The sequence below is a fragment of the Leucopleurus acutus genome (assembly GCF_964270905.1).
Source record: "Leucopleurus acutus genome assembly, chromosome: 2".
NCBI classification, from domain to species: domain Eukaryota; kingdom Metazoa; phylum Chordata; class Mammalia; order Artiodactyla; family Delphinidae; genus Leucopleurus; species Leucopleurus acutus.
The window spans coordinates 106,258,409-106,272,322 of NC_139143.1; the positions used below are offsets into that span (position 1 = coordinate 106,258,409).

Genomic DNA, 13,914 nt, shown 5'->3' on the forward strand with positions numbered 1-13,914 from the left:
ATATAATTTTATATTAGTGTATTTATATCAGATCCTTTCAAGATTCTTTTCTTTTTTTTAATAAAAGCATTCTTTTTTAAAAAAAATATTTATTTATTTAGTTAGTTATTTTTTATTTGTTTGCACCGGGTCTTCGTTGCAGCATGCAGGATCTTCGTTGCAGCGTGCGGGATCTTTAGTTGTGGCATGCGGGATCTTTTAGTTGCAGCCTGCGGGCTCTTAGTTGAAGCATGTGGGATCTAGTTCCTTGACCAGGGATCGAACCCGGGCCCCCTGCATTGGGAGTGTGGAGTCTTAACCACTGGACGACCAGGGAAGTCCCAAGATTATTTTCATTGAGATTTGTTCTGATATGCAGAGTCAAATTTAAATGAGACATAATCACTTAAAAATGAAACTTGAAATTCAATTACAGATGAAAAATGAGTGCATCCTTAAAGCAAAGATCTTTCATATATTTCACTTCTAATGAAGTCTTTTAGAAAGCAAAAATGTTATAGTCTGTTTTTATTCATAATTTATCAGTTTAATACTTTTTTGAATTGAGGGAAATACGGGTTTTATATATATAGGGATAAGGTTATAATAAAAGGGTCTGGGACTTCCCTGGTGGCGCAGTGGTTGGGAGTCCGCCTGCCTATGCAGGGGACACGGGTTCGTGCCCTGGTCCAGGAAGATCCCACATGCCGCGGAGCGGCTGGGCCCGTGAGCCATGGCCGCTGAGCCTGCGCGTCCGGAGCCTGTGCTCCGCAACGGGAGAGACCCGCGTACCGCAAAAAAAAAAAAAAAAAAAAGGGTCTGGTTACCCAAATATGGTTCAGGTTTATAATGAGATTATTACCACTCAAAGGAAGTCCTTTTTTTTGCATTTTTTAAAAATTAAAATATTCTACATTTATACTGGTTAAATTCTAATGTTCTTTAATCTTTTATTTCCTTGGAAGATAATAGTTGGAGAAACTGCTGTGTTTTGCCTACAACTGGCCACAAGGGATTTTGAAAACCAGGAGAAAACTATTTTAACTGGAGACTGTTGCTATATAAACCCACTGGTGAGGAGAACTGTGCGATTTCTTGGTATGTGTTCATTGAATTGTTTTTATTGTTGCTGAAACAATGTTTATGTATAAGCCAACCTTTAAAATGACCAGCATATTAACTGTATTCGAATATTAGATTATATTTTCTTTGAAATGTTTCAATTTGGTTTTTAAAAATAAATACTGCGTACTATTTTCTCTCCTGTTTTGCAAAACTCCATTTCGTGGTGTCATTTCCATATTATTTTAAGGAAAACAAATCCCACCACACTTGGATATTTAAATTCTAAAAGAAACTAAAAATTACGTAATTTAAAGAAATGATTTACTATGTTTATTAATTTCAGAAACAACGCTTAGGTAGAAATGATAATCTAGGTTGGTTATCGAACATCATGAAGGACAAGCAAAATAGCTGGACAAATAAAAGAAATGCTGTATTTGTTAATTATCATAAGTAGCACGCCATGAACTACTTCTGGGGTGTTTTTTTTTTTTTTTACCAAAAAATGGTACAAAAGCCATCTTTTACAAAAATTGGTGATTTTATTAGGGGACAAGATTTACTGATCCTTTAAATCTCAAATTCTAGCACTAATGATATGAACATTGACGAATTACTGAAAATCATCTCAATTCAAAAGACACGTGGCCAAGACAGGTTTTTTTAACTGAAACAATAAAACTTAATATAGATTATTATTTCCTGGCTTTATCAAATAAGAAAAAGTGCATCTATATATACTAAATAACATTTAAGATAAATTCTGATCAGTATTAAGATTACGGATACTGTAACCCTTCGATATATTTCTCATATTGATGGGAACAAGATGAAGACTTCGGAGATATTATGCACAGCTCACCTAATCTATATATAAACCCACTAAAGACTAATCAAATGTCATCATGCCTTTAAATCTCTCTGGAGCCGAAAGGTCTTCATATCTAAGACTGTTCATTTTATTGCCGTCAACTTATACATCCCCACAGCCCTCATTTATACTGTGGAAGGGATAGCTTTTATATGAAACTTTAAAAGTTATATTTTTCACATGCATCAATACTGTGTTCTTGACCCATTTAATCTTTGCATGAGAAACATTTAATAACAAAATAAGCAATAATATACTCAGAACTAAAGTATTTTGATGAAGTTGAACCTTCCTAAATATTGTTAAATTATATTATGCCTACTTAAGTAAAATATTTTTATTCATTTACGCACATATTTCTAAAGAATATACAGGCATACCTCCAAGATATTTGAGCTCAGTTCTAGACCACTACGATAAAGCGAATATGGCAATAAAGCAAGTCACATGAAGTTTTTGGTTTCCCAGTGCATATAGAAGTTACGTTTACACTCATTGTAGTCTGTTAAGTGTGCAATAGCATTATGTCTTAAAAAAATACATACCTTAATTAAAAATACTTTCAAAAATTAAAATCACTAAAAAATGCTAATCATCACCTGAGCCTTTAATGAGTTGTAATCTTTTTGCTGGTGGAGGGTCTTGCCTCAACGTTGACGGCTGCTGACTGATCAGGGTGGTAGCATCTGAAGGTTGGGGTGGCCGTGGAAACTTCTTAAAATAGGACAACAATGAAGTTAGCCACAGTGATTGAGTCTTCCTTTTACGAACGATTTCTTTGTAGCATGCAATGCTGTTTGATAGCTTTTTACCCATGGTAGAGCTTCTTTAGGAATGGTAGTCAATCCTCTCAAACCTTGCTGCTGCTTTATCAACTAAGTTTATGAAAGATTCTAAATCCTTTGTTGTCATTTCAACAGTCTTCCCAGCACCTTCACCAGGATTAGATTCCATCTCAAGAAACCACTTTCTTTCCTCATCCACAGAAGCAAATCCTCATCCATTCAAGTTTTATCATGAGATTGCAGTGATTCAGTCACATCTTCAAGCTCCACTTCTATTTCTAATTCTTTTCCTATTTCTACCACATCTTCAGTGACCTCCTCCACTGAAGTCTTGAACCCCTCCAAGTCATCCATGAGGATTGAATCACCTTCTTTCAAGCTCCTGTTTAATGTTAATATTTTGACCTCTTCCCATGAATCATGAATGTTCTTAACGGCATTTAGAATGGTGAATCCTCTCCAGAAGGTTTTCAGTTAACTTTGCCCAGATCCATCAGAGGAACCCCTATCTATGGCAGCTACAGACTTATGAAATGTATTTCTTAAATAATGAGACTTGAAAATCAGAATTACTCCTCATGACCTGCAGAATGAATGTTGTGTCAGCAGCCATGAAAACATTAATCTCATTGTACATCTCCATCAGAGCTCTTGGGTGGCCAGGTGCGTTGTCAATAAGCAGTAATATTTTGAAAGGAATTTTTTTTCTGAGAAGTAGGTCTCAACAGTGGGCTTAAAATATTTAGTAAATCATGTTGTAAACAGATAATGTTGTCATCCAGGCTTTGTTGTTCCATTTATTGAGAAAAGGCAGAGTATATTTAGCATAACTCTTAAGGGCCTTAGGCTTTACAGAATAGTAAGTGAGCATTGGCTTCACCTTAAAATCACCAGCTGCATAAGCCCCAAGGAAGAGAGTCAGCCTGTCTTTTGAAGCTTTAGAGCCAGGCATTTTCTTCTCCTTAGATCTGAAAGTCCTTGATGGCATCTTCTTCCAATGACAGGTTGTTTTGCCTACATTGAAAATTTGTTGTTTAGTGTAGATACCTTCAGTAATGATCTTAGCTAGATCTTCTGGATAGCTTGCTGCAACTTCTATATCAGCAGTTGCTGCTTCACTTTCTACTTTCCTGATATGGAGATGACTTATTTCCTTAAACCTCATGAATCATCCCCTGCTAGCTTCAAACTTTTCTTCTGTAGCTTCCTCACCTCTCTCAAATTTTTTTTTTTTTTTTTGCGGTACGCGGGCCTCACTGTTGTGGCCTCTCCCGTTGTGGAGCACAGGCTCTGGACGTGCAGGCTCAGCGGCCGTGGCTCACCGGCCCAGCCGCTCCGCGGCATGTGGGATCCTCCCGGACCAGGGCACGAACCCGTATCCCATGCATCGGCAGGCGGACTCTCAATCACTGCGCCACCAGGGAAGCCCTCTCTCAACTTTTATTGAATTGAAGAGAGTTAGGGCCTTGCTCTGGATTAGGCTTTGGTTTAAGGGAATATTATGGCTGTTTTGATCTTCTATCCAGACCACTAAAACTTGCCCCATATCAGCAGTAAGGCTGTTCCGCTTTCTTATCATCCTTTAAGAACTTTTCCTTTGCGTTTGCAACTTGGCTGACTGTTTAGCACAAGAGACCTAGCTTTCAGCCTATCTCAGCTTTCAACTAAGCTTCATCATTTCTAGCTTTTGATTAAGAGTGAGATGTGTGACTCTTCCTTTCACTTGTACACTTAGAGGCTATTGTAGGATTTTTAATGGCCTAATTTCAATAATGTTGTGTCTTAGGGAATAGGGGGTCCTGAGGAGAGGGAGAGAAATATAGGGGAACGGCTGGTTGGTGGAGCAGTCAGAGTACACACATTTATCAGTTAAATTCACTGCCTGGTATGGGTGCAGTTTGTGCTGCCCCAAAACAATTACCATAGTAACATCAAAGATCACTGATCACAGGTCACCAATAACAAATATAATCATAATGAAAAACTTTGAAATATTGGGAGAATTACTGAACTGTGACATAGACACACAGAGTGAGCAAATGTTATTGGAAAAATGGTGCCAATAGTGTTGCTCAACACAGGGTTGCCACAAACCTTCCATTTGTAAAAAAAATGCACTCTGCGAAGCCCAATAAAGCGAACCTCAGTAAAACGAAGTCCGCCTGAACGGCACACAGTAAAGTGTGCTTTTAAGTCTCTGCATGTTTCTTACTTCTTATATGGTTTTATAAAATATTTAGGAGTGCTTTGGTTTGTTTCTTATTTCCTTGTTCATCATGATTTGGATGTTTCTAGTTTGTTAAAATAAAATGGAAGCTTGTGCGCAAAGCATTACTGCATAATAAGACATCACTCTTCATAGCGACTTTATTCTGGAGGTCAGCACAGTGGATACACTCATGAGATCTCACTTTAATAAGTATCTTTGTAGTTAACTTCAATATTGGCCTTGGGCCTGATGCACTATTTTAATTCTAAAGCACATTTGGGAACTTTACAAGTATCAAGAGACATTTCCATATCCTTATCACACATTCCTCTGTATTTTAAACAGGAAAACTTATTGTACCAGATAAAAAGAATGGTTTGGTTAAATAAAATGAGTACTTCTTAGCCTAGGTTTCAAGAGAAAAGAGGTGAAGACTTGCCATTTATATTGCCATGCTAGACCATGAGATTTGGAAAGAGAGAGTATATGCGGTAACATTTTATTGAGCTTTGTTCTTTTCCATTTCTCTGCTTATGCCAGATTTCTGATTTGAGTATCATTTACTTGTATGGCTCATGGAATACTGGTAAGATGTAAAGAAAGCTTTTCATTGCTTCCTTGTAAGTTTTTTCAATAGAGAACTAAGGTCTTTGGTTCATGGTGGTTTGTATGCACATAGAGTTTTGCTATGTGCAGGTTTGGGTGCAAGAACCTTGCATAATGTTACATAATACTTTGAAAATGAAAAGGATAGTCATGTATCTAATCCTGGAAAATTATTTGATCCTGGTGAGTTGCAACACAACTGCCAATAATTATGTAAAGGCTTAGGAAACAATCCAGAAATACATGACAAAGAAAAAAAAGCATCTAATTATCATAATAGAATTTTATGACTTTTTAATGAGCCGACTGTTTGGGAAGTATTATTTTGGCATAGTTTTAAAATGTCCTGATGGATTTTATTACCCAAAATTATAAAAGAACGGATTTCTTTACATAGATACCACATCTTTGCGGATTGTATCTGTAAGTTTATTGACAATGATGCCAAAGAATTTATTTTGCCTATCCTATCTAAGTAGAAAGATAAGTGTTGGCAATAATGACCAATGACATTGAATTTAGAAAATATTTTTGGTATTTGAGTAAATTGGCATGTTCCTTACAAAAGGGGAAAAATTTATGTACTTAATTTTATACCTTCAGGTAAACAAAGTAAATAAATTTTACTACTGTGAAGATAATTTAAACATTATAATGTAATTGCTTTATTATTTACTAAATTGTCCCAAATTTGATAAATTGAAACTCAAGCCATAAAAGATAAGGCGGGACTTAGCTGTTATGTAACTTTAAAAAGTGTGTTTCTGATGGCGATATAGAGATTAATCTGAAAACATTCTGCTTTACTTAAGATTTTCTATGGTATTTAAATGAAGACTGATGGCATTGGATTTTGCTGCTAATTGGCACCTCCAGCTGAGTTAATATCAGTTTGAATGAGCTTAAGAGGCATAATCAAAGGGAGATGACTGCTCTGCTTAATGTTAGTAAGATTAAAAAAAAAAGCAAAAATAGGGAAAAAATAAAGATTACTAACATTAGCAGAAGGTGATAGACTGAACCCTCTCAAGGGAAACACATCTCCATTTAAAAAATCTCATTATCCAAACACAGCCTTAGAATATATTTTCTTCTTTTATCATATGTCTTATAAACCTGCCGTGCATAAAAATGTAGCCAGTGGTAGACAGCTCAATATGTTAAATAATTTAACACTCCCACTACTTCAGAAAGCAAAGGGAGGAGCTGGAGGGAGTGAAATGGAAGGAACCGTGTATATATATATATATATATATATATATATATATATATATATATATGTATGTATGTAGGAACTATTTTATAGTTTCTAAAATATTTCCATCTTTGTGTATTGTAAATTGAAACACAATAAACCAAAAAGTTAAAATGGTGTGTTTTCTTCCTCAGGAATTTATACGTTTGGACTGTTTGCTACAGACATCTTTGTAAATGCTGGACAAGTAGTTACAGGAAACCTGGCTCCACATTTTCTCGCCCTGTGTAAACCCAACTACACGGCACTTGGGTGTCAGCAGTATACGCAGTTCATCAGTGGGGAAGAGGCCTGCACGGGCAACCCGGATCTCATCATGAGAGCAAGGAAAACATTTCCATCCAAAGAAGCGGCTCTCAGTGTCTATGCAGCTATGTATCTGACAGTAAGTAAGAATTAGAAACCATTCTTAGTTTGACTTTCTGGTAATTCTCCCAAAGCAGAAATTATTTCTCCCTGCCATAATGGAAGTCACAGTAACAGCTTTCTGCAGGACATTTAATTTATTTTTAATGATAGCTGTTTGTACTGTGAATAAAATTAAGTCAGTTGACTCTCGTGAGATTATGTGTGGGTATTTGGTTGTATTAAAAAATATAGCCATTAGCATTTCCATTTGAGAATATGTTTGTCTTTATTATTAAATAGGGCTTAATGGAAACAAATTTGTCCTATAGCAGTTGCCATAAACTTGTAATAGTGCAATTAAGAGAACTACCCAGGCCTCTTAGCCACCTACTCAAGTTCTAATGTACTCTGGTGAAGGCGGGGAAAGAGGTACTCTTCTTCCAGAAAGTTCTTTTGTTATTGGTAGCTATATCATCTTAATATCTCAATGAGTGTTTTAATATTTTCTCATAGAACTAACCAAAATGCCCTTAAAAATCATATATATTTTCTTTATTCTTGAGTATTTGCTATCATTTTAGTGGTAGGAGCCAGGCCCTAAGTGCTGCTATCTTAGGACATTTAGGTGGAAGTAAGTGGTCAAAGCTGAATGCATTAATGACAGGCAGGAGTACAAAGAAGGGCAGCCTTGGCAGGCAGCTTTTGACCCCAGTATTTATATCCATCAGTCTTTCCCTCTATCACCAGAATGTGCCTTGCCAGCTATAAGGTTGAACTCCCAAAAGTGTGCTTTGAAGGCTTTTCCATAGCTACAATAAAAAGTGCAGAAAATTTTTCCTTTCGGAGTTCTCCTGTCCAACAATGCCAATAACTACTTCTGATTTCAGCTCATTGATGAGACCTCAGGACCAATTTGAAACCAAATTTGATAATTTCTGATTACTTGAAAAAACGCAGAATTATTTTTACCTTCAACGAGCTATTTGATTATGGAAATGTTTCTAACGCTCCTGATGCAATCTTGTCAGTTTATCTCTAAAAGAGAGAATATCTGCTGTGACACCTCTACTTGAGATTGGAAATAAAGGTTACTAAAGAAAGGACAATTTAAGAGAGGAACTATGGCATCATACATAACATTCACGATGGCAGGGTAATTTTGGAGGTCATAAGGTTGTGTGCATTTTTTTTGTTGTTGTTTTTGCGGTACGCGGGCCTCCCACTGCCGCGGCCTCTCCCACTGCGGAGCACAGTCTCCGGACACACAGGCTCAGCGGCCATGGCTCACGGGCCCAGCCGCTCCGCGGCACATGGCATCCTCCCGGACCGGGGCACGAACCCGTGTCCCCTGCATCGGCAGGCAGACTCCCAACCACTGCGCCACCAGGGAAGCCCAGGGTGTGTGCATTTTAACATTTTAAAAGTTTTTAATCCAAGCTAATCTACCACTTTTTTTTTAATTTAATTTAATTTTTTAAAAAAATATACAGCAGGTTCTTATTAGTCATAGATTTTATACACATCAGTGTATACATGTCAATCTCAGTCTCCCAATTCATCCCACCACCACGCCCACCCCCCGCCGCTTTCCCCCCTTGGTGTCCATACGTGTGTTCTCTACATCTGTGTCTCTATTTCTGCCCTGCAAACTGGTTCATCTGTACCGTTTTCCTAGGTCCTGCGTTAGTATATGATATTTGTTTTTCTCTTTCTGACTTGCTTCACTCCATATGACAGTCTCTAGATCCATCCACGTCTCTACAAATGACCCACTTTCATTCCTTTTTATGACTGAGTAATATTCCATTGTACATATATACCACATTGTCTTTATCCATTCGTCTGTTGATGGGCATTTAGGTTGCTTCCATGACCTGGCTATTGTAAATAGTGCTGCAATGAACATTGGGGTGCATATGTCTTTTTGAATTATGGTTTTCTCAGGGTATATGCCCAGTAGTGGGATTGCTGGGTCATATGGTAATTGTATTTTTAGTTTTTTAAGGAACTTCCATACTGTTCTCCATAGTGGCTGTATCCAACAGTGCAAGAGGGTTCCCTTTTCTCCTCACCCTCTCCAGCATTTGTTGTTTGTAGATTTTCTGATGATGCCCATTCTAACTGGTGTGAGGTGATACCTCATTGTAGTTTTGATTGGCACTTCTCTAATAATTATTGATGTTGAGCAGCTTTTCATGTGCTCCTTGGCCATCTGTATGTCCTCTTTGGAGAAATGTCTATTTATGTCTTCTGCCCATTTTTTGATTGGGTTGTTTGTTTTTTTAATATTGAGCTGCATGTGCTGTTTATATGTTTTGGAGATTAATCCTTTGTTGATTCGTTTGCAAATATTTTCTCACATTCTGAGCATTGTCTTTTTGTCTTGTTTATGGTTTCCTTTGCTGTGAAAAAGCTTTTAGGTATCATTAGGTTCCATTTGTTTATTTTTGTTTTTATTTCTTTTACTCTAGGAGGTGGATCAAAAAAGATATTGCTGTGATTTATGTCAAAGAGTGTTCTTCCTGTGTTTCCCTCCAAGAGTTTTATAGTGCCTGGTCTTACATTTAGGTCTCTAATCCATTTTGAGTTTATTTTAGTGTATGGTGTGAGGGAGTGTTGTAATTTCATTCTTTCACATGTACCTGTCTAGTTTTCCCAGCACCGCTGGGAAAAGAGACCGTCTTTTCTCCGTTGTATATCCTTGCCTCCTTTGTCATAGATTAGTTGACATGGGTGCATGGGTTTATCTCGGCACTTTCTATCCTGTTCCACTGATCTATATTTCTGTTTTTGTGCCAGTACCATATTGTCTTGATTACTGTAGCTTTGTAGTATAGTCTCAAGTCAGGGAGTCTGATTCCTCCACCTCTGTTTTTTCCCTCAGGGCTTCTTTGGCTATTTGGGGTCTTTTGTGTCTCCATACAAATTTTAAGACTTTCTATTCTACTCTGTAAAAAATGCCACTGGTAAGTTCATAGGGATTGAATTGAATGTGTAGATTGCTTTGGGTAGTATAATCATTTTCACAATATTGATTCTTCCAATCCAAGAACATGGTATATCTCTCCATCTGTTGGTATCATCTTTAATTTCTTTCATCAGTGTCTTGTAGTTTTCTGCATACAGGTCATTTGTCTCCCTAGGTAGGTTTGTTCCTAGGTATTTTATTATTTTTGTTGCCATGGTAAATGGGAGTGTTTCCTTAATTTCTCACCATTAGTGTATAGAAAAGCAAGATATTTCTGTGCGTTAATTTTGTATCCTGCAACTTTACCAAATTCATCGATTAGCTCTAGTAGTTTTCTGGTGGCATTTTTAGGGTTCTCTATGTATAGTATCATGTCATCTGCAAACAGTGACAGTTTTACTTCTTCTTTTCTAATTTGTATTCCTTTTATTGTTTTTTCTTCTCTGATTGCCGTGGCTAGGACTTCCAAAGCTATGTTGAATAATCGTGGTGAGACATCCTTGTCTTGTTCCTGATCTTAGAGGAAATGCTTTCAGTTTTTCACCATTGAGAATGATGTTTGCTGTGGGTTTGTTATATATGGCCTTTATTATGTTGAGGTAGGTTCCCTCTCTGCCCACTTTCTGGAGAGTTATTATCATAAATGGGTGTTGAATTTTGTGAAAATCTTTTTCTGCAACTATTGAGATGATCAGATGGTTTTCATTCTTCAATTTGGTAATATTGTGTATCACATTGATTGATTTGCATATATTGAAGAATCCTTGCATCCCTGGGATAAATCCCACTTGATCATTGTGTATGATCCTTTTAATGTGTTGTTGGATTCTGTTTGCTAGTATTTTGTTGAGGGTTTTTGCATCTATATTCATCAGTGATATTGGTCTGTAATTTCATTTTTTTGTAGTATCTTTGTCTGGTTTTGGTATCAGGGTGATGGTGGCATCATAGAATGAGTTTGGGAGTGTTCTTTACTCTGCAATTTTATGGAAGAGTTTGAGAAGGATGGGTGTTATCTCTTCTCTAAATGTTTAATAGAATTCACCCGTGAAGCCATCTGGTCCTGGACTTTTGTTTGTTGGAAGATTTTTAATCACTGTTTCCGTTTCATTACTTATGATTGGTCTGTTCATATTTTCTATTTCTTCCTGGTTCAGTCTTGGAAGGTTATACCTTTCTAAGAATTTGTCTGTTTCTTCCAGGTTGTCCATTTTATTGGCATAGAGTCGCTTGTAGTAGTCTCAGGGTGGTTTGTATTTCTGCAGTGTGTGTTGTAACTTCTCCTTTTTCATTTCTAATTTTATTGGTTTGAGTCTTCTCCCTCTTTTTCTTAATGCATCTGGCTAATGGTTTCTCAATTTTATCTTCTCAAAGAACCAGCTTTTAGTTTTATTGATCTTTGCTATTGTTTTCTTTGTTTCTATTTCATTTATTTCTGCTCTGATCTTTATGATTTCTTTCCTTCTGCTAAGTTTGGGTTTTGTTTGTTCTTCGTTCTCTAGTTCCTTTAGGTGTAAGGTTAGATTGTTTATTTGAGATTTTTCTTGTTTCTTGAGGTAGGCTTGCATTACTATAAACTTCCCTCTTAGAACTGCTTTTGCTGCATCCCATAGGTTTTGAATCATCGTGTTTTCATTGTAATTTGTCTCTAGGTATTTTTTGATTTCCTCTGATTTCTTCAGTGATCTCTTGGTTATTTAGTAACGTATTGTTTAGCCTACATGTGTTTGTGTTTTTTAACTTTTTTTCCCTGTAATTGATTTCTAATCTCATTGTGTTGTGGTCAGAAAACATGCTTGATATGATTTCAATTTTCTTAAATTTAGTGCGGTTTGATTTATGACCCAAGATGTGATCTGTCCTGGAGAATGTCCCATGAAGAAAGTGTAATCTGCTGTTTTTGGGTGGAATGTCCTATAAATATCAATTAAATCTAGCTGGTCTATTGTGTCATTTATAGCTTGTGTTTCCTTATTAATTTTCTGTTTCAATGATCTGTCCATTGGTGTAAATGAGGTGTTAAAGTCCCCCACTATTATTGTGTTACTATCAATTTCCTCTTTTATAGCTGTTAGCAGTTGCCTTATGTATTGAGGTGCTCCTGTGTTGGGTGCATATATATTTACAATTGTTATATCTTCTTTTTGGATTGATCCCTTGATCATTATGTAGTGTCCTTCCTTGTCTCTTGTAACATTCTTTATTTTAAAGTCTATTTTATCTGATATGAGTATTGCTACTCCAGCTTTCTTTTGATTTCCATTTGTGTGGAATATCTTTTTCCATCCCCTCACTTTCAGTCTGTATGTGTCCCTAGGTCTGAAGTGGGTCTCTTGTAGACAGCATATATATGGGTTTAGTTTCTGTATTCATTCAGCCAGCCTGTGTCTTTTTGTTGGAGCATTTAATCCATTCATGTTTAAGGTAATTATCACTATGTATGTTCCTATGACCATTTTCTTAATTGTTCTGAGTTTTTTTGTAGGTCCTATTCTGCTCTTGTGTTTCGCACTTAGAGAAGTTCCTTTAGCATTTGTTGGAGAGCTCATTTGGTGGTGCTGAATTCTCTTAGCTTTTGCTTGTCAGTAAAGCTTTTGATTTCTCCATCAAATCTGGATGAGATCCTTGCTGGGTAGAGTAATCTTGGTTGTAGGTTTTTCCCTTTCATCACTTTAAATATGTCCTGCCACTCCCTTCTGGCTTGTAGAGTTTCTGCTGAGAAATCACCTGTTAACCTTATGGGAGTTCCCTTGTTTGTTATTTGTCATTTTTCCCTTGTTGCTTTCAATAATTTTTCTTTCTTTTTAATTTTTGTCAGTTAGATTACTATGTGTCTTGGCATGTTGCTCCTTGGGTTTATCCTGCCTGGGACTCTCTGCGCTTCCTGGACTTGGCTAACTATTTCCTTTCCCGTGTCAAGGAAGTTTTCGTCTATAATCTCTTCAAATATTTTCTGGGGTCCTTTCTCTCTGTCTTCTCCTTCTGGGACCCCTATAATGCAAATGTTGCATTTAATGTTGTCTCAGCAGTCTCTTAGGCTGTCTTCATTTCTTTTTATTCTTTTTTCTTTATTCTGTTCCACAGCAGTGAATTCCACCATTCTGTCTTCCAGGTCACTTATCTGTTCTTCTGCCTCAGTTATTCTGCTATTGATTCCTTCTAGGAATCAATTTCAATTATTGTATTTCAATTATTGTATTGTTCATCTCTGTTTGTTTGTTCTTTAATTCTTCTAGGTGTTTGTTCTTTAATTCTTCTAGGTCTTTGTTAAACACTTTTTGTATCTTCTCAATATTTGCCTCCATTCTTTTTCTGAGGTCCTGGATCATCTTCACTATCATTATTCTGAATTGTTTTTCTGGAAGATTGCCTATCTCCACTTCATTCAGTTGTTTTTCTGAGATCTTATCTTGTTCCTCCAACTGATACATCGCCCTCTGCCTTTTCATTTTGTCTATCTTTCTGTGAATGTGGTTTTTGTTCCACAGGCTGCAGGATTGAGGCTATCTAAGAGGCTTGTGCAAGTTTCCTGATGGGAGGGACTGGTGGTGGGTAGAGCTGGGTGTTGCTCTGGTGGGCAGAACTAAGTAAAACTTTAATCTGCTTGTCTGCTGATGGGTGGGGCTGGGTTCCCTCCCTTTTGGTTGTTTGGCCTGAGGCGGCCCAGCACTGGAGCCTATCCTGCTCTTTGATGGGGCTAATGGCCGACTCTGGGAGGGCTCACGCCAAGGAGTACTTCCCAGAACTTCTGCTGCCAGTGTCCTTGTCCTCATGGTGCGACACAGCCAGCCCCCGCCTCTGCAGGATACCCTCCAACACTGGAAGGTA

At 37.1% G+C, this 13,914-nt stretch overlaps 1 protein-coding gene across 2 annotated transcripts in view; it reads left to right on the forward strand.

Annotated features, from left to right (window-relative positions):
• The window catches only part of PLPPR5 (phospholipid phosphatase related 5), a gene marked incomplete at both ends in the record, with an annotated part of 126,962 nt that overhangs the window by 40,148 nt on the left and 72,900 nt on the right, over nt 1–13,914 (forward strand). For both annotated transcript variants that reach the window (XM_082834501.1, XM_082834502.1), the window contains 2 exons: nt 945–1,077; nt 6,905–7,155. In XM_082834501.1, coding sequence (XP_082690627.1) covers nt 945–1,077; nt 6,905–7,155 — 384 coding nt within the window. The remainder of the gene's footprint in view (nt 1–944; nt 1,078–6,904; nt 7,156–13,914) is intronic.